The sequence below is a fragment of the Nycticebus coucang genome, chromosome X (assembly GCF_027406575.1).
Source record: "Nycticebus coucang isolate mNycCou1 chromosome X, mNycCou1.pri, whole genome shotgun sequence".
NCBI classification, from domain to species: domain Eukaryota; kingdom Metazoa; phylum Chordata; class Mammalia; order Primates; family Lorisidae; genus Nycticebus; species Nycticebus coucang.
The window spans coordinates 31,409,359-31,429,899 of NC_069804.1; the positions used below are offsets into that span (position 1 = coordinate 31,409,359).

The following is a 20,541-nucleotide window of genomic DNA, read 5'->3' on the forward strand; positions in this document are numbered from 1 at the left end:
GGCAGGCGCCTGTAGTCCCAGCTACTTGGGGGGCTAAGGCAAGATAATCACTTATGCCCAAGAGTTTGAAGTTGCTGTGAGCTGTGATGCCATGGCACTCTACCCAGGGCGACAGCTTGAGACTCTATCTCAAAAAGAATTTTCTTTTTAATTTTCGAATATTAGGGAGTACACATACTTCATTTGCAAGTTTTGCTTTTGTACAGATTGAGTCAAAGTTATAAATGTGTCCTTCCCCCAAATAGAGTGCACTGTGCACAATAGGTACGAATTTACCTATTCCTTCCTCCCTGTTCCTCCTAGTTTGAATTTCATTGAGATTTACTGCCATATGTGCATTTAAGTATTGATTGATTTTTCCAATTTGGTATAGAGTAGTATGTGTGCTTGTTTCTCCCTTCTTCTTTTTTTTTTTTTTTTTTTTGCAGTTTTTGGCCAGGGCTGGGTTTGAACCTGCCACCTCCAGCATATGGGGCCTGTGCCCTACTACTTTGAGCCACAAGGTGCCGCCTGTTTCTCCATTCTTGTGATGTGTCACTTAGGACAATGGTTTCCAGTTCTGTCTGGGCTGGCACAAAAGGTACTAGAGCATCATGATTTTGTTTTTTGTTTTTTTTTTTTTTTGAGACAGAGTCTCACTATGCCACCCTTGGTAGAGTACCGTGGCGTTACAGCTCACAGCAACCTCAAACGCTTGGGCTTAAGCATTCTCTTGCCTCAGCTTCCCAAGTAACTGGGATTATAGGCACCCGACACAATGCCTGGCTATTTTTTTGTTGCAGTTGTTTAGCAGGCCCTGTCTGGGTTCGAACCCACCAGCCTCGGTGTATGTGGCTGGCGCCATAACCACTACGGGCGCTGAGCCCATCATAATTTTTTTTTGTCCAGAAAAATTTTGATTGTCATTAAGTTGAACTGCTAAAACTTGTTCACTGAAACATTTTGAATCGCATTAATGCTGCACATCCCCGCATTTTATATTAAAAATTCACACACGGGCGGCGCCTGTGGCTCAGTGAGCAGGGCGCCGGCCCCATATACTGAGGGTGGTGGGTTCAAACCCGGCCCCGGCCAAACTGCAACCAAAAAATAGCCGGGCGTTGTGGCGGGCGCCTGTAGTCCCAGCTACTCGGGAGGCTGAGGCAGGAGAATCGCCTAAGCCCAGGAGTTGTAGGTTGCTGTGAGCTGTGTGACGCCACGGCACTCTACTGAGGGCCATAAAGTGAAACTCTGTCTCTACAAAAAAAAAAAAAAATTCACACACAAATGAAAATGGAAAAACTGCCAATACCTGATTTCTGTCCCCTATTTTTCCAATCGCAGTCATATACTTAAGTATCTTTTGACCCCCCTGGGGGAAAATAAAATCTAATGTTTAGAACTACCAATAACAGGAAGAAGAGAATTTTTTCTTCTTGATAATGAAATGTTTTCCCATCAAAGTGGACTCTTAAGCACGTTCTCCAGATATGCGGCGTGCTAGCTGGATGTCTTTAGGCATAATTGTTACACATTTGCCATGGCACAGATAGCACAGGTTGGTGTCTTCAAAAAGGGCAACCAGATAGGCCTCACTTGCCTCCTGCAAAGCACCAGTAGCTGCGGTCTGGAAGCGCAGATCTGTCTTAAAGTCCTGAGCAATTTCTCGCACCACACACTGGAAAGTAAGTTTGCGAATCCGAAGTTCAGTGGACTTCTGATAATGCCTAATTTCACGGAGTGCCGCAGTAGCAGGCCTGTAGCGATGAGGTTTCTTCACCCCTCCAGTAGAGGGCGCACTTGTGCGAGCAGCTTTTGTAGCCAGTTGCTTCCTGGGTGTTTTACCACCGGAGGATTTGCGAGCAGTCTGCTTTGTACCAGGAGCCAAGGTATAAAGACCTCCTTACTTTACCCCCTTCTCCTTAGGCTGGAGCTCGGCGAGCTAGAGACGGCGCTGGCATTAGACAGTGATGGCGGCACAGCGGCGGCTGCCCCCATCATGATTTTTAATGGCTGAGTAGTACTCCATGGTATGCATATATCACAATTTATTAATCCATTAATGTACTGGTGGATTGTAATGTATTGGTATCCATAAACATATTGTTTATGTGACAAAAATTAGAGAGATGGAGAACAGATAAGGGGTTACCAGGAGTTAGGGAAAGGGAGAGAGTGAAGGAGGTGTGGATCTAAGGCTGCATAGAGTTCCTTTGTGGTGATGAAATGGTTTTGTATGTTGATTGTGGTGGTGGTTTCACAAATGTATACCTGTGATGAAATGCCATAGAATTATAAACAGATGTACAAAAATAAGTGCATACAAAAATTGGTGCAATTAGGCCAGGTGCAGTGGCTCACGCTTGTCATCCTAGCACTCTGGAAGGTGGAGGTGGTTGGATCGCCTGAGGTCAGGAGTTCAAGACCAGCCTGAGCCAGAGTGAAACCTCATCTCTAAAAATAGCTGGGCATTGTGGTGGGCACCTATAGTCCCAGCTACCTGAGAGGCTGAGACAAGAGAATCGTTTAAGCCGGAGAGTTTGAGGTTGCTGTGAGCTGTGACGCTACGGCACTCTACCCAGGGCGACAGCTTGAGACTCTGTTAAAAAAAAGTTGGTGTGGGGCGGCGCCTGTGGCTCAACGGGTAGGGCGCCGGTCCCATATGCCGGAGGTGGTGGGTTCAAGCCCAGCCCCGGCCAAAAAAAAAAAAAAAAAAAAAAAAAAGTTGGTGTAATCAGTAAGATCTGTAGTCCATTACAGAATTATGCCAATGAATTCCTTGATTTTGATATGCATACTAGTCATGTAAGATGTCACCATTGTGGGGAGCTGGGTGACGATACCTTGGCTTATACTATTTTTGCAGCTTCTTGTGAGTCTATAATTATTTTTTAAATTAAAAGTAAAAAACAAAACAAAACAAAAACTAACAACAAAATTATAGCCCCAGTCTGAGTATCAACAGCCAGTGGGATCAATAAAATGAGTGAAAAAAAAAAATCCTTGCTAATATTGGTAGTCCTATTGAATTCATTGGATAAAAACTAGATTTTGAAGATACGTATGACTGATACTGATATTTTCTTAAGACAATTACTAGGAGGTATTTTTTTTTTTTTTTGGTGGGTGGTGAGGCTATCTATATGTCATGCTATTTCCAGAACTCTTAGCATCGTATGGAATATAGAATGTGAAAAAAAAAAAAATTTTTTTTTTTGAGACACAGTCTCAAGCTGTTGCCCTGTCACCCTGGGTACAGTGCCATGGTATCATAGCTAATAGCAACCTCCCAACTCTTGGGCTCAAGCAATCCTCTTGCCTCAGTTTTTCTATTCTTAGTAGAGACAGGGTCTTGATTTTTGCTCAGGCTGGTCTCAAACTCTTGAGCCCGAAAAAAATTTTTTTAAAGAAGTTTAGTGTTGAATTTCCCTGATTACAGTTTGCTCTTCTTTCTATTACACAAAAATGTCTGATTTTACACCCACTTTTAAGTTTTAGGTAGCAATGACAAGGTGACTTTTGTAGCACCTTTCTTAAACATAAAAAGTTAAAAGTGGGTGGTAGTGGCAAGCCACATTAAAAAGTCACCCTGAGTTGTATTCTGAGAAAGGACAGCTTAAAAGAGCAACAGAGCAATTCAGCCCTTAAGCAGAGACCTTATTTATATGCCACATTTCAGCTGGGAAGAGATTTTATGACCAAATTTTAGAGCTTTAAAGATTAAGTCTAATGTAAACATCCTAGCAGCATTAACTCTTAACAGCACAGCTGAGCTTGGTGCACACCCCCATTTATTATGTTGGTTCTCTTCTGCAATGAAAGACACTTAAATCATTGGTGTAACACTTCCATTTATTGGATTCGTATCTTTCAACTTTTAGACATGATACAAAGCTATGTGAACAATTGAATTATGAGCCTTCATGTATATTTTAACCCACAATATGGGTTTGGAATTTCTGTTCTAGATGGACTTCATCACTTCTTTCCCTCTCACAAGATAGAGGTATGGATTTAGGATGGAAAAACCAAGTTTTATTATTATTATTATTTTTTTAAATTTTTATTTTTCATGTGTTCCCTCCATTCTTCCTTCGTTTTATTTTATTTTATTGCAGTTTTTGGCCAGGGCTGGGTTTGAACCCGTCACTTCCGGTTTATGGGCTGGTGCCCTACTCCTTGAGCCACAGGTGCCACCCCCCCAAGTTTCATTATTATTTGCTCTGGCCATTCCTCCCAGGATGGGATAAATGATTGACAACTACTACATTTTTCTTTCTTGGGTTACCAGCTAGGTCAAATTGGTTAACTTCAAATAAGGCACCAGATAGAGACAACATCAAAAACGCTATTAATTATCTGCTTTCTATAAATTCTGCCTCCAAGCATTCATATAAACTTGTTTCTCTATTGGTCTTCCTCGCTCACTTCAAACTACCCCTGCCCTGTCCTTACTATTCAATTTCTACTTATCCTTCAGAGAAGTTCGTGTAAAATTTACTTCCTAAAGGAAGTCCTAGATTGGATCAGGTTCCCCATTGTACTCTCTCCTACCATCCTGGACTTCTCTTTCAGAAGCTTTATCACAGGGGCAAATAAAAAAATAATTTAATAGTTAATTTTTATATTATGTCTTTCCTACTACATCATAGAGTCTACTGGGGCAGAGAAATATTGAATGTGTACAGATTCATATCCCCAGTAGCCAGCACAGTGCTTGATATATAGTAGCTAGTCAAAAAAACATTCGTTGAATAAGGTAAAGCATGAATGAAGGTAAAAGTGAGTGGAAGCAGAGAAATGGTAATAGTTTGTGGGGCGACAGCTAACATTTACTGAGCATATACTATATATCATATGCCTCATATTCTGTTAATTGCTTTTCATATGTCATGCCATTCAATTTTTACCACACCCTACGAGATAAGTACTATTCCTATCCGTATTTAACGGATAAGAAAACTGAGGCTTCTGAGAGTTTGAGGAAGCTGCTCAAGGTTCCATAGCTGAGGACATTTTTTAGTCATGTATCAGTTCCTTTCCTATTCCTTTTCCCTAGCTTCTGCCTTCTCTATGTATTCTGTGTGTACACTCACCCTTTCTCTGTGGATAAAATTCTGGATATAAATGTCAGAGAGAAGTAACTTCATTCTGGACATTCTTTTTTTCTTTTTTAGAGACAGAGTCTCACTTTGTCGCCCTCAATAGAGTGCTGTGGTGTCACAGCTCACAGCAACCTCCAACTCTTGGGCTTAGGCGATTCTCTTGTCTCAGCCTCCCGAGCAGCTGGGACTATAGGTGCCCACCACAACGCCTGGCTATATTTTATTTTTTTGCAATTTGGCTGGGGCTGGGTTCAAACCCACCACCCTCATTATATGGGGTCAGCGCCCTGTTCACTGAGCCACAGGCGCCACCCCTATTCTGGACATTCTTTAAGGATGTTGCTCCCTAGGGAGAAGCTGCTTCTAGAGCTAGTTTTGGATGGAGTAACCAAGGGCAGATTAAGTCACCTGATTTGGGGCATCTGTACATCTCTGTGGCAGTCCGTGTAGGTGTGGATGATACGCTGAGGCAGATTCAAGAGAACTGTTCTGAGCATTCTAATATATATGAAAATACTGTGCTTTATGGGGTAATTTTTCGTAATCTAAGGGTCTAAAAGTTCTTCTTCCATATATCAATTTCTGAAATATTTATAATCTTAAATATGAACTCAAAATACTATTGAACATCAAATATGTGAGCAGCAAACTGCCAATATTTAAATCTTTTCAAATCTGACTCATGGTCCTCCCCTCATCAGTGCCAGCTAATGCTATCATCATGACCATCACGGTTTAGCAGTTTTAAAATACATGCTACATACCAAGTAGGCTGCAAGTAGCTCTCTCCGTGGCATTTGGAAACACATAAAAAATATGCGGCTTGACTTTTCATCCCCTTCACACCCTCTGCATTTCCCTTTTGGAGCACTCAGAGGGAGGTACCCTGGGAAGAAAATTCAACCCAAAGAAAGGAAAATAGAATTTTGCCCCCGCAGAAAACAATGTGTAAAACCAAATCTATTGTTCTTAATTCAGGGTCTGGTTCCCATGCCTGGCTTTTTGCGTCTATCATTTTACTTTTGTTCAATGGTGATTTTCCATTTAGAAGTGCTTTTGTATTTATCTCTCTTTATGCCTGTTTTTAGATTCCTGCTGTTCCATTTGATGCTCTAGTTTTAGCTTATTTATTTATTTTTTGAGACAGAGCGTCACTTTAGCAGCCTGACTAGAGTGCTGTGGCATCATCACAGTTCATAGCAACCTCAAGTTCTTGTGCTCAAGTGATCCCCTTGTCTCAATTTTTCTGTTTTTAGTAGAGATGGGGGTCTCGCTCATGCTCAGGCTGGTCTCGAACTCCTGAGCTCAGGGGACCCACCTGCCTCCGCCTCCCAGAGTGTTGAGATTACAGGTATGAGCCATTGCATCCGGTCTTTAGCTATTTTAGTCTTGTTCTTGATGTTTCTCACTTGTCCTTCACCATGGTCAGTCGGTTTATCTGCATCCTTTCCTAATCCTTCATTTTCTTTCCGTTTTCTAGATCCTCGACATCTGCTTTTCATCTGCAATATATTGGCTCTTTTGGTTAACAAATTTTATTTCCCTAATTAATCCCCATGTGTTTTATTTATTTTATTTATTTATTTTTGCAGTTTCTGGCCAGGGCTGGGTTTGAACCCGCCACCTCTGGCATATGGGGCCGGTGCCCTACTCCTTTGAGCCACAGGCACTGCCCCCTATGTGTTTTATTTTTAAAAATCTCCCCACAATTTTCTCTAATTGAATTTTCAGCTCCCTATTGCTTTTGGAGGTTTACTTTTGACAGAATGTTCACTTGGTTACTTTCTTCTTTCATTACTGAGTTTAATTAGCAAGACTTAGACCCCATCTCTACTAAAAAAAAAAAAAAGAAAAGAAAAGAAAAAAAAGCTGGGTGTAATAGTGCCTGCCTGTAGTCCCAGATACTTAGGCAAAAGGATTGCTCAAGCCCAAGAGTTTGAGGTTGTTGTGAACTATGACGCCATGGCTCTCTGCTGAGGGCTACAAAGTAAGACTGTCTCAAAAAACAAACAAACAAAAAAAATTGGACAGACTTTTCATCCTCACTTTTGGTCTTCCAGATGCACATGGACTAAACACTTTGAAGCAGTGAATGAAGCCACATCGGAGGAACACTGGAGTTAAAGTCAGAATGTCTGACCTTAAGTCCAAACTCCGTCATTTAATTATCAGAACATCGTCTGTAAAATGAAAATAATGCTGTTACCAGCTCTTCTAAGTGATCAAATGAAATAAAAGACATAGACACAGACTACAAATGCCTCCTACTTGTGGTATTTTTAGTTTTCATGCAACTGTCATTCCATAAATTGGCACCTTTTTTCTAGTTAATACAAGGACAAAATAAAAATGATGAAAAATGTCAAATAAACATCAGATGCTTAAAATTGTATCAAGTTCTCCAGGAGGTTCTCATTAACCTCTTGATAAAGATACGTTGGTAATGTTGGCACAGAGAACACAGATTATATCTACATCTCTCAGCTACAGAACATACTTCAAGAAGATAGGCCTTTGTGTCAGAGGAGGTTGTAGAGGAAGGTAGGGTGTATGGAACCTTATGTGCAATATGTATATATATTTTTGAAATTGTTTTTTTTTTTTTTTTTGCAGTTTCTGGCCGGGTTCGAACCCCCGCCACCTCTGGCATATGGGGCCAGCACCCTACTCCTTTGAGCTACAGGTGCCAACCCTTATGTGCAATATTAAAACTAAATTAAAAGGCTGGGTGCGTGGGCAGCGCCTGTGGCTCAGTGAGTAGGGTGCCGGCCCCATATGCCGAGGGTGGTGGGTTCAAACCCAGCCCTGGCCAAACTGCAACAAAAAAATAGCCGGGCGTTGTGGCGGGCGCCTGTAGTCCCAGCTACTCGGGAGGCTGAGGCAGGAGAATCGCGTAGGCCCAAGAGTTAGAGGTTGCTGTGAGCCGTGTGATGCCACGGGCACTCTACCCGAGGGCGGTACAGTGAGACTCTGTCTCTACAAAAAAAAAAAAAAAGGCTGGGTGCGGTGGCTCATGCCTATAATTCTAGCACTCTAGGAGACTGTGGTGGGTAGATTGCCTGAGCTCATGAGTTCGAGACTAGCCTGAGCCAGAGTGAGACCCTGTCTCTAAAAAAAAAAAAATAGCCAGGTGTTGTGGTGGGTGCCTGTAGTCCCAACTACTGAGGAGGCTGAGGCAAGAGAATCGCTTGAGCCCAAGAGTTAGAGGTTGCTGTGAGCTGTTATGCCACAGCACTCTACGGAGGGTGAGAAAGTGAGACTTCTGAGGCTGAGGCAAGAGAATCACTTGAGCCCAAGAGTTTGAGGTTGCTGTGAGCTGTGACGCTACGGCACTCTACCGAGGGCAACATAGTGAGACTCTGTCTTGAGAAAAAAAAAAGAATATTGAGGGTTTTGAGTTAAACTATCAATTTCTTATAGCTACGTGGAAACCATTATATTGTCTATTCAGTATCATTGGAACTCTTGAAATTGACAATATTCAATGTCATGTTTATGCAAAAGATAAAATACTGGATGTCAAGCTCTTATCATTATTTTAAACTGTTACTGAGTTTTTACTCTGCTCTGTGCATATAAAGTGTTTTACATATCCAGCAGTCCTAAAAAAAAAAGACAATTTCCATTTTACAGGTCAGAATGAGGCACAGAGAGGTTTATTAATCTGTCCCAGGGCAGCTAGCTAGCAAGTGGATCTGAACCCAGGAAGTCTGACTCCCGACTCTGTATTGCCTTTCTTCCCTGGGCAGTGTATAACTGGAAAACATTATGTTATTTGGTTATGTTTTCCCAAAATACAAATATGAACAAGACCTTATCCTAAAGTTTTTCTTTCCCAAGTTTCCAAAGTCCACTATGTAGAAAATTGGTATCTCAAGATGATCTGAAGAAGGAAAAAGTAGTTCTTATGTTTAAGATCACATAGTTGCCATTTTTTCTTAACTGAGTCACTTTGGCCATGAAATGTGAGTGACAGATTTCTATAAGGTATTGTACGTGAAATCATTTTACACACATTGGAAATATTATGCATGTTTATAACTTCTTTAACTATTTATAAATTTTACATGCCTAAAAATGCCATTTAAAACAGTTGCTACTCCAGCCGGGCGTGGTGACTCACACCTGTAATCCTAGAACTCTGTGAGGCTGAGGTGGGTGGATTGCTTGAGCTCAGGAGTTTGAGACCAGCCTGAGCAAAAGCGAGGACCTGTCTCTACTTAAAGTAGAAAATATTAGCCAGGCACAGTGGCAGGTGCCTGTAGTCCCAGATACTTGAGGCAGGAGGATCTCTTGAGCCCAAGAGTTTGAGGTTTTCTGAGCTATGATGACACCATGGCACTCAACCCCAGGGTGACAGAGTGAGACTCTGTCTCAAAAACAACAACAACAACAACAAAAACGCCTGTAGTCCCAGCTACTTGGGAGGCTGAGGCAAGAGAATTACCTAAGCCCAGGAGTTGGAGGTTGCTGTGAGCTATGACGCCATAGCACTCTACCATGGGCGATAAAGTGAGACTCTGTCTCTAAAAAAAATTAATTAATTAATTAATTAAAAAATAATTAATTTAAAAACAACAACAAAATAGTTGCTACTTCATCTACATTTTCTCTATAAAATCTTAAAACTTGCTTAATTTCCAGTTCCCTACTACAGATTGAACGGCTTATAAAAAAATTTACAGTTCTTAGCAGTAACGATACACATAATAATGGTGAATTAAGAAGTTTAAAAATGTAGGCTCAATGTGGGGGTCATGGTAAAAGGCTGGAAATAGGAACATTTTAAAATCTTACAGTGGCACTTTGTAATCTCTGAAGCACAAATTCAGTTAACGTCAACTATCTGTGATGCTCCAAGAAGCATGGAAGAGAGATTTACATTGGTTATGTTAGGCTGCTTGTGTTAGGTCACTCCTGTATATACTTAAACTAATAACCACTATGGCATCAATAAAGCCCTAATGATGTAAGGTCATTCTCTTAATGAATATTGTGTTTTATTTTATTTATTTATTTTTATTAAATCATAGCTGTGTACATTGATATGATCATGGGGCACCATGCACTAGTTTCATAGACCATTTGACACACTTTCATCACACTGGTTAACATAGCCTTCCTGGCATTTTCTTACTGTGCTAAGACATTTAAATTCCACATTTACTAAGTTTCATATATACCCTTGTAAGATGCACCGCAGGTGTAATCCCACCGATCCCCCTCCATCTGCCCACATCCCCCCTCCCTCCGCTCCCTTTCCCCTTTCCCCCTATTCTTAGGTTGTAACTGGGTTATAGCTTTCATGTGAAAGCCATAAATTAGTTTCATAGTAGGACTGAATACATTGGATACTTTTTCTTCCATTCTTGGGATACTTTACTAAGAAGAATATGTTCCAGCTCCATCCATGTAAACATGAAAGAGGTAAAGTCTCCGTCTTTCTTTAAGGCTGATTCATATTCCATGGTGTACATATACCACAATTTATTAATCCATTCGTGGATCGATGGGCACTTGGGCTTTTTCCATGACTTAGCAATTATGAATAGGGCTGCAGTAAACATTCTGGTACAAATATCTTTGTTGTGATGTGAGTTTTGGTCTTCTGGGTATATGCCTAGTAGAGGAATTATAGGATTGAATGGCAGATATATTTTTAGATCGCTAAGTGTTCTCCATACATCTTTCCCAAAGGAATGTATTAATTTGCCTTCCCACTAGCAGTGTAGAAGTGTTCCCTTTTCTTCACATCCATGCCAACACCTCTGGTCTTGGGATTTTGTGATATAGTCTAGTCTTACTGGAGTTAGATGATATCTCAAAGTAGTTTTGATTTGCATTTCTCTGATGATTAAAGATGATGAGCATTTTTTCATATGTCTGTAGGCCGTGCGCCTGTCTTCTTCAGAGAAGTTTCTCTTCAAATCCCTTGCCCAGCCTGCAATGGGATCACTTGTTTTTTTCTTGCTTATACATTTGAGTTCTCTGTGGATTCAGGTTATTAAACCTTTGTCGGAGACATAACCTGCAAATATCTTCTCCCATTCTGAGGGCTGTTTGCTTGCTTTACTTACTGTGTTGTAGGCTGTGCAGAAGCTTTTTAGTTTGATCAGGTCCCAGTAGTGTATTTTTGAAGCTGCTTCAATTGCCCTGGGGGGTCCTCCTCATAAAATACTCGCCCAGGCCGATTTCTTCAAGGGTTTTCCCTGTACTCGCCTCTAGTATTTTTATAGTTTCATGTCTTAAGTTTAAATCTTTAATCCAGTGAGAGTCTATCTTAGTTAATGGTGAAAGGTGTGGGTCCAGTTTCAGTCTTCTTCAGGTTGCCAGCCAGTTCACCCAGCATCATTTGTTAAATAGGGAATCGTTCCCCCACTGAATGTTTTTAATTGGCTTGTCAAAGATTAAATAACGGTAAGTAGCTGGATTCATCTCTTGGTTCTCTATTCTGTTCCAGATATCTACTTCTCTGTTTTGGTGCCAGTACCATGCTGTTTTGATCTCTATCAATTTGTAGTATAGTCTGAGGTCTGATAGCATGATTCCTCCTGCTTTGTTTTTATTTCTGAGTAATGTCTTGGCTATTCAAGGTTTTTTCTGATTCCATATAAAACGAAGTATTGTTTTTTCAAGATCTTTAAACTATGACAGTGGAGCTTTAATAGGGATTGCGTTAAAATTATATATTGCTTTGGGTAGTATAGACATTTTAACAATGTTGATTCTTCCCAGTCACGAGCATGGTATGTTTTTCCATTTGTTAACATTTTCAGCTATTTCTTTTCTTAGAGTTTCATAGTTCTCTTTATAGAGATCTTTCAGGTCCTTTGTTAGATAAACTCCCAAATATTTCATCTTCTTTGGCACTACTGTGAATGGGATAGAGTCCTTAACTGTTTTTTCATCTTGACTATTGTTGGTATATATAAAGGCTACCAGTTTATGAATTTTGATTTTGTAACCTGAGACACTGCTGTATTCCTTGATCACTTCTAAGAGTTTTGTAGTAAAATCCCTAGTGTTTTCCAGATATACAATCATATCATCTATGAAGAGTGAAAGTTTGATCTCTTCTGACCCTATATGGATACCCTTGATTGCCTCTTCTTCCCTAATTGTGGTGGCTAAAATTTCCATTACAATGTTAAAGAGCAATGGAGACAATGGGCAGCCTTTTCTGGTTCCTGATCTGAGTGGAAATGATTTCAATTTAACTCCATCCAATACGATATTGGCTGTGGATTTGCTGTGGATGGCTTCTATCAGTTTAAGAAATGTCCCTTCTATACCAATTTTCTTGAGTGTTCTGATCATGAAGGGATGCTGGATATTATCAAAAGCTTTTTCTGCATCGATTGAGAGAATCATATGGTCTTTGTTTTTTAATTTGTTTATGTGCTGAATTATACTTATAGATTTACGGATATTGAACCAGCCTTGAGACCCTGGGATAAAACCGACTTGGTCATGATGTATAATTTGTTTGATGTGTTTGGATTCTGTTTGTTAGGATCTTGTTGAATATTTTTGCATCTATATTCATTAGTGATATTGGTCTATAATTTTCTTTTCTTGTTGGGTCTTTTCCTGGTTTGGGGATCAGGGTGATGTTTGCTTCCTAGAATGTGTTGGGTAGTCTTCCTTCTTTTTCTACCTTTTGGAACAGGTTGAGTAATATAGGTATTGATTCCTCTTTGAAGGTTTGGTAGAATTCTGACGTGAAACCATCTGGTCCTGGGCTTTTCTTTTTAGGGAGGTTTTGTATGTTTGATGCTATTTCAGAACTTGATATGGGCCTATTCAACATTTCCACTTGATTCTGGCTAAGTCTCAGAAGGTGACGTGCTTCCAAGTATCGGTCTATTTCCTTCAGATTTTCATATTTCTGAGAATAAAGTTTCTTGTAATATTCATTAAGGATTTTTTGAATTTCTGAGGAGTCTATTATTTCGTCTTTGCCCTTTCTGATTGATGAAATTAGAGATTTTACTCTTTTTTTCCTGATTAGGTTGGCCAAAGGTTTATCTATTTTATTGCCCTTTTCAAAAAACCAACTTTTTGATTTATTGATCTGTTGTATGATTCTTTTGTTTTCAATTTCATTTAATTCTGCTCTAATTTTGGTTATTTCTTTTCTTCTACTGGGTTTGGGGTTGGAATGTTCTTCCTTGTCCAGTTGCTTGAGATGTCCCATTAAGTTGTTAACTTCCTCTCTTTCTGTTCTCTTGAGCAAGGCTTACAGTGCTATAAATTTCCCTCTTATGACTGCCTTTGCAGTATTCCAGAGGTTCTGATAATTCATGTCTTCATTGTCGTTTTGTTCCAAAAACTTGGCAGTTTTCTTCTTAATCTCATCTCTGACCCAGCTATCATTCAGCCTAAGGTTATTTAACTTCCATGTTTTTGTATGAGTATGCAGATTCCTGTTGCTACTGAGTTCAACTTTTATTCCATGGTGGTCTGAAAAGATGCAAGGAGTAATTTCTATTCCTTTAAATTTACTGAGGTTAGACTTGTGACCTAAGATGTGATCGATTTTGGAGTAAGTTCTGTGGGCTGATGAGAAGTATGTGTATTCAGTTTCGTTGGGATGAAATGTTCTGTATATGTCTGCTAAATCCAAATGTTGGATGGTTAGGTTTAAATCTAAAATTTCTTTGCTCAGATTCTTATTGGAGGATTGATCCAACACTGCCAAAGGAGTGTTGAAATCTCCGACTATTATGGAGCTGGAGGAAATCAAGTTGCTCATGTCTGTTAGAGTTTCTCTTATAAACTGAGGTGCATTCTGGTTGGGTGCATAGATATTAATAATTGAAATCTCATCATAGTGAGTATTACCCTTAACAAATATGAAGTGACCATTCTTGTCCTTCCTTACTTTTGTTGGTTTAAAGCCTATTGTATCTGCAAATAAAATTGCAACACCTGCTTTTTTCTGATTACCATTTGCCTGAAATATGGATGACCATCCTTTCACCCTGACTCTATATTTGTCTTTTAAGGTAAGATGTGACTCTTGTATGCACAAAATATCTGGCCTGAGTTTTTGTATCCAGTCAGCTAACCTATGCCTCTTTAGAGGACAGTTTAAGCCGTTCACGTTAATGGAGAATATTGATAAGTCTGGTAACATTTTGGGTATTGAGTTTTTCAAAAGTCCAGTGGACATTTTTAATCCTTTCGCCACTGTGGAAGTTGGAGTTTGATCAAAAGTTTCTGAGGGAGTTTACTTTTGTGGTAGAGGATTGGGTTGGTCATTATGGAGGATAGGTCTGAGAATATCCTGAAGAGCTGGTTTGGTTATGGCAAATTTCTTCAACATATGAATGTCATTAAAGTATTTAATTTCTCCATCATAAATGAAACTCAGTTTAGCTGGATACAGGATCTGGGGTTGAAAGTTATTTTGCTTTAGGAGGTTAAAAGTCGGTGACCACCCTCTTCTGGCTTGAAAGTTTCAGCAGAGAGATCTGCAGTCATTCTAATATTCTTCCCTTTATAGGTAATGGCTTTCTTCCGTCTGGCTGCTTTGAGAATTTTCTCCTTCATATTAACTTTAGCGAAGTTAATTATGATATGCCTGGGGGATGTCTTATTGGGGTTGAGTCGTACTGGGGTTCTGAAGCTGTCTGCTGTCTGAATTTCAGAATCTCTTGGCATGTCTGGAAAATTCTCTTTCGTAATTTCATGGAAAAAGGCCTCTGTGCCTAGTGAGGCCACTTCATTGGTTTCAGAGATTCCAATGAGTCAGGTATTAGCCTTCTTTGAATTATCCCAGAGCTATCTGAGAGAATGATCTGTTTTTGCTCTGCATTTCTCTTCCTCTTTGAGAGTTTGGGAGTGTTCAAAGGCTTTGTCTTCAATGTCAGAAGTCCTTTCTTCTGCTTGCTCCACTCTGTTACTGAGGGATTCTACTGTATTTTTCAGATCTTTGAGAGCTGCAACTTCAGCACTGACCAGCTGCAGTTTAGACACTGTCCACACCCCTCGAGAAATCATCCAAGAATCTGGACTCCTGGGGGATAGGTTTCCAGACCTCAGAGTGAGAGTGGAGGGGAGTGCTGGGAGCTCAGAGTTGCAGGTAGAGAATATATACGGTTTTACACAGTTTTATGCCTGGCCGTATTGCTGCTAAAAGACGGCTGCTGCTCCGTGCCTCAGGCAACTGCTGCTTTGGTGTGGTTCCCTCTCAGCCAACCTCTCCTCGCTCCCGTGCCCCAGAGTCAGCACTGACCAGCTGCAGTTTAGGCACTGTCCACACCCCTTGAGGAATCACCCAAGAATCTGAACTCCTGGGGGATAGGCCTCCAGATCTCAGAGTGAGTAGAGGGGAGTTCTGGGAGCTCAGAGTTGTAGGTAGAGAATATATACAGTTTTGTGCCTGGCAGGAGAACGCCATGGCACCCTAGTAGGGGAGGCAGGTCCAGTTTTTAGAGGGTCTCTCCCATGGAGTGTAGTGGGAGGACCTTTGAACTCTGCCCGTTTGTTTGTGGGGCACTCTGAGCCATTCTCATGGGGGAGGGGACTCCCGTCCACTTGGTGATGGATTTTGTACCTTTTGTTTGTATCCTTGTGGTTGTAGCTCATCTCAGCGGGGTTGATGTACATTCTTCACCCTTCTCTCTTGGTGTAGCTCACATCCACCAGGTTACTTGCTAAATTTTTGTCCTTGAACTCTCCTTCTGGATGGGAGCCTCTGTGGAAAGCTGGCTTTAGTCAGCCATCTTGTCTCTGCCCCCGAATATTGTGTTTTACTGGAATAACCAATATGAATACCTTATGCCCATTTCTCTTTTAACATCAGAGTCCTATTTGTTAGCTAACTTCCTTTTATTCATTTTTGTTCCTCACACAGTATGAAGAATTCTTTCAGTTGTTCATACCACATCTCTTCACATGATATATTTACCAAATTATCATGGCCCACTGTAAACATCGCTTTGGAAGACTAAACAAATTAAGTCCATTCAGTTTCTCTGTGCAAATGACATTTTCAAAGACAAATTGAAAAAAATCAATCCATTCAGTATAAGACACAATAAAAATGTCATAAAAACTAGTCTCAAAGTCAAACCAAGCAAATTTGTACTTTTTTTATTATTATCTTCCCCAAATGGAAAGGAAAATAGAAAATATGAGAACCTTAACTTTTGAGAGCAGTGTGGGAAACTGTAATTACATTAGCAACATCCAACAGTGTTATCAACACTGAGCAATTCCTCTCATCTCAACACAGCAGCCGACTCAGAAAATCACACCTTTTAGCTCATGGGATTTGTGACACTTAGTAATGCATGTGTAATTGGGTAAAAATAGGCATTACTGCAAGATTTATTTTTATTTGCTTCTGTACTTTCTCTAAAGGAAAAATACTCATGAATCTCCTACCCCTGCTTCAAGAGGGTATGGCTGGATTCTCTTTGAAGGAGAATGACTTAATTTTTTTTAATGCAGTTGCTCAAGTGTTGCCATATTCCTGACAGGGGAGAAGTGGAGCTGGCAGAATCCCTGGAAGCTCTTCTACCCCTTACAAGGCAGCTGGAATTGTTAGAAGATCTCCAATCACCTTCTCTTGACCAGATCTCTTTCCCTCCACTAATGCTCATTTCTTGCCCTCCTGGGTGCTGCTTCCAGACCATATTCCTGAAATATGAATTCGAAATTCCCAGCATCCATCCAGAGAATAAATTCATTAGGAAATTCCAGCTTCTTGGCAAGACTTCTTTTCCTCTTCTCTACATCTTGAGCTCTCTGCTTTTGTCTTAACTTTGTTGGTCCTGTGTTCCCTCCCTGAACTGCCTTTTTGTCCTTCTGCCTATTCAGATCCCAGCCTTTCCGCCAATCCCTGCCCATCCATGAAGCAAAAATAGCAAAAAAATAGATCTCTCTTTATCCTCCTATGCTTCAGATGGGGGCTTTTTCTGTAAGAAAGAACCTAAGATATACAAAGGCAAAGGGGGATTAGGGGTGGGAGAATTTACCCCTCACTTCAGTTCCATGTAATTTAAATATACAGTTGTCACATTTCATTTCACTTCTAGCTCCACTTTCATGTCCCATGACATCTTAAACTTGAGAAAATTTCCGACTTTCTTCCAAAGTCCTTGGTCGTCTTCTTGTATTCCTTCTCTGATACCAACATATACTCAAGATGTTCAGAGTTGAAAATTCAAATATTATCCTTCAAAATCCTTTGTATTGCTTTTTTTCTGTCTCAGTCCATTTGTGTTACTGTAAAGGAATACCTGATGAGGAGTGATTTATAAACAAAAGAGGTTTATTTGGCTCATTGCTCTATAGACTGTACAAGAAATGTGCCTGCAGCATCTGCTTCTGGTGAGGGCCTCAGGCTATTTCCACTTACAGCAGAAGGTGAAGGGGAGCTGATGCATAGATTTCCTATGGCAGGAAGCAAGAGTGTGTGTCCATCTCTTTTTCCAACAACCAGCTCTGGGGGGAGCACTCAAAGGATCTATTAGAGTAAAAACTCATTATCCCGAGGAAGGGACCAAGCCATTCAGGAGGCATTTGCCCTCATAACCCAGTTACCTCCCATGAAATTTGAACATTGGGGATCAAATTTCAACATGTGATTTGGAGGGTCAAATATATAAACTATTACGGCTACTCATTTGATCAACAAGAACTACAATTTCTAGTTTTCTTTTTTTTTTTTTTTTTTTGTGGTTTTTGGCCGGGGCTGGGTTTGAACCCACCACCTCTGGTATATGGGACCGGTGCCCTACTCCTTGAGCCACAGGCGCCGCCCTACAATTTCTAGTTTTCAATGTCTCTTTACGTCTCTCCCGTCTCTGTTCTTTAATGTTTCTGGCCTTAGTTGAGCCTTCACCATTTCCTTCCAAATTTTCTGAAAAAGTTGTCCAGTAGATCCCAGGCCTCAAGCCTCACTTACACTTAGACACTTAATTCATCTTCCGTGTTTATCTTTGTTCCAAAGGGAAAATCTGATCATTTAATGAAAAAATCCGGCGGTGCCTGTGGCTCAGTGAGTAGGGCGCCGGCCCCATATGCCGAGGGTGGTGGGTTCAAACCAGCCCCGGCCAAACTGCAACAACAACAACAACAAAAATAGCCGGGGGCGGTGCCTGTGGCTCAAGGAGTAGGGCGCCGGTCCCATATGCCAGAGGTGGCGGGTTCAAACCCAGCCCCGGCCAAAAACCACAAAAAAAAAAAAAAAAAATAGCCGGGCGTTGTGTCGGGCACCTGTAGTCCCAGCTGCTTGGGAGGCTGAGGCAAGAGAATCACATAAGCCCAACAGCTGGAGGTTGCTGTGAGCTGTGTGATGCCATGGCACTCTACCGAGGGCAGTAAAGTGAGACTCTGTCTCTAAAACAAAAAAAGAAAAAATCCAGCAGCAACATTCCTTTGCTTTTCATGTACTATTCAAACTTTTCTTTCTTTTTTTTTTTTTTTTTTTTTTTAGGACACATTAAAATTTGCTTTAATACTTCTTTGGGGGGGAAAAAAAACCACACTGGTAGTGAATGAACAAGAAACATTTTTATGCTATTATTTGTATCTACCATGCCATGGATTCATAGGGGAAGAGGTTCCAGCAGCTCAGGGAGGCACCTTGCCATTTAATGTGAGAAAGTGTTGATTGACTTTTGAATTCGTGGGAAATAGGTCCCAGCACCTTGTATCACTGTTACATGGGGACTATTGGTTATCTTGTGTGCCCCTGCTGTACACATATTATGCCATGAGCTCATGGGGAATAAATAGGTTCTTGCTCCTAAAAACATGGGTTCACTAGTACTCCTGTGTGCTATGTTATATGCTTATTATGCCATGAATTCATAGGGAATGGGTTCCAGGAGCTCAGGCTCCTTTCCGTTAGTTCTCACAAAGTGGGCTTCTCTGGGTGGCGTAGGCTGGCGCTTCAGTTGAACCCAGGTACCTTTCTCTTTGGCTTCCTTCTTTTTCTGATCATTTTCCTTCACACATTTCAGGAAGCTATCTCGGCTCTTAGAGTGCTTAATATGCTCAATACGAACATTAATCCTCTTCGTGAGGATCTTGCCCTTAACTTGTTTGTTTACAACAATGCCAACAGCATGCTGGGTAATATTGTAAACTCTTCCAGTTTTGCCATGGTAACATTTGTGTGGCATGCCTTTTTGAACAGTACCCATTCCCTTGATGTCTACAATATCACCTTTCTTGTAGATTCACATATATGTGGCCAAAGGAACAACTCCATGTTTTCTAAAAGGCCTAGAGAACATGTATCGGGTGCCTCTCCTCTTTCCCTTTGTGTTTGTCATTTTGGTGAATTACTGGAAGATGGTGTCTCCGGCCGAAAGGGTGTACTATTCAAACTTTTCATCAGAACTGCCAGGTTTTTCTCTGCTCTGTCTTGCTTCTTTTTCAGCATCCTAAATCTTTCTTACCCTCTGTCCTGTCCTCCCCACTACTTGACCCTGAACATGAGAAGATCCATTGTGGCCCATGCCACTCTCTCTTTCTGTAGTGTGCTACCTTATCTCTTCTCCTCAGCATCGCATATTCAATCTTTAAAAATCCTTTCAGGTAACATCACACCCGAGGAAGTTTCCAGAACATCCACCACTTCCATGTCTAGGTAACATTCTATTTCTCTGTGTGTACTTAATTCTATCATAACAGTTACATATCAAATTTAATGTTGGTCACCCCAACTAAAGTATGAAGGCAAAACACCTAGAATCTAACACAGTACCTGACCAAAATTAAGTCCTCATAAATAATAATGAGTGCATAAATAAATAGCATGTAATCCTAAATTTCTCCATATGGCTTTTTAAAAAACTGTTCATTGCTCTGGATATATTAAGTTTGTCTTTCTAAGATTACAAGGACCTTAACAATCGAGGACTCAATGTGTCTAAAACTGCACTGGAATAACCACACACACAAGGGAGTTTGATAGATACACTAGAAATCATGACCAAGAATAAGAGATCTAATATGTGGGCGGATTGAGAGGCTACATTTACACCTTTATTCCTCCTTTCTGCTTAGCCATTAATGGAAACATCTTTGGCTTATCGAGTAGAAGGGTAATCATTTCTCAGGACATCACTTTTAGGTCCAGCCAAGGGCACCCATCAATGGAGCCCATCATCAGCTGTGGTTGACCAGAGCTCTGATTTGCTGTTCTCACTGAACTCTTTTTGTAAGAAAGGTTGACTAAGCAGTGACCTTGTCTGTTTCACAAGATAGAGCTCTCCCTCTAAACTCCCATAAGTTTGAAGGCCTTTCTTTCTTTTTAATGTCTGGGAGCTATAGATGAAGTATAAATAACCAGTGAGGGAGTGGTGGTGTGGTAGAGACATAATAGCAGATCAACAATTCAACAGGCTAGAATTCTGATTTTGATGAAACTGTTAAAGCCAGGAAAATCGGCTTGGTGTCCATAGCACAGTGGTTACGGTGTCAGCCACATACA

The 20,541-nt window shown here is 40.7% G+C and overlaps 2 protein-coding genes across 2 annotated transcripts; both read right to left on the reverse strand.

Moving 5' to 3' along the window:
* Window positions 1-1,450: 1,450 nt before the first annotated feature.
* Window positions 1,451-6,586, reverse strand: LOC128576752 (histone H3.3A-like). Its single transcript, XM_053578988.1, has 2 exons — window positions 6,494-6,586; window positions 1,451-1,849 (listed from the first exon to the last, which is right to left on the reverse strand). The coding sequence occupies exons 1-2, from the start codon at window positions 6,584-6,586 to the stop codon at window positions 1,451-1,453; spliced, it is 492 nt and encodes a 163-aa protein (XP_053434963.1).
* A 12,148-nt stretch (window positions 6,587-18,734) lies between these two features.
* LOC128578548 (60S ribosomal protein L21-like) lies at window positions 18,735-19,401 on the reverse strand. The gene has a single exon (XM_053581230.1). The coding sequence runs from the start codon at window positions 19,244-19,246 to the stop codon at window positions 18,896-18,898; it is 351 nt and encodes a 116-aa protein (XP_053437205.1). The 5' UTR covers window positions 19,247-19,401; the 3' UTR covers window positions 18,735-18,895.
* Window positions 19,402-20,541: the final 1,140 nt, after the last annotated feature.

What these genes read in the sequence shown, in the direction of transcription:
- LOC128576752 (XM_053578988.1), bottom strand. Translation starts at nt 6,586, where the DNA reads ATGAAAAGCAGATGTCGAGGATCTAGAAAACGGAAAGAAAATGAAGGA. An exon ending in CTGACCATGGTGAAGGACAA is followed by an intron (nt 1,850 to 6,493) that starts GTGAGAAACATC and finishes CCTGGTACAAAG; the next exon opens with CAGACTGCTCGCAAATCCTC.
- LOC128578548 (XM_053581230.1), bottom strand. Translation starts at nt 19,246, where the DNA reads ATGGGTACTGTTCAAAAAGGCATGCCACACAAATGTTACCATGGCAAA.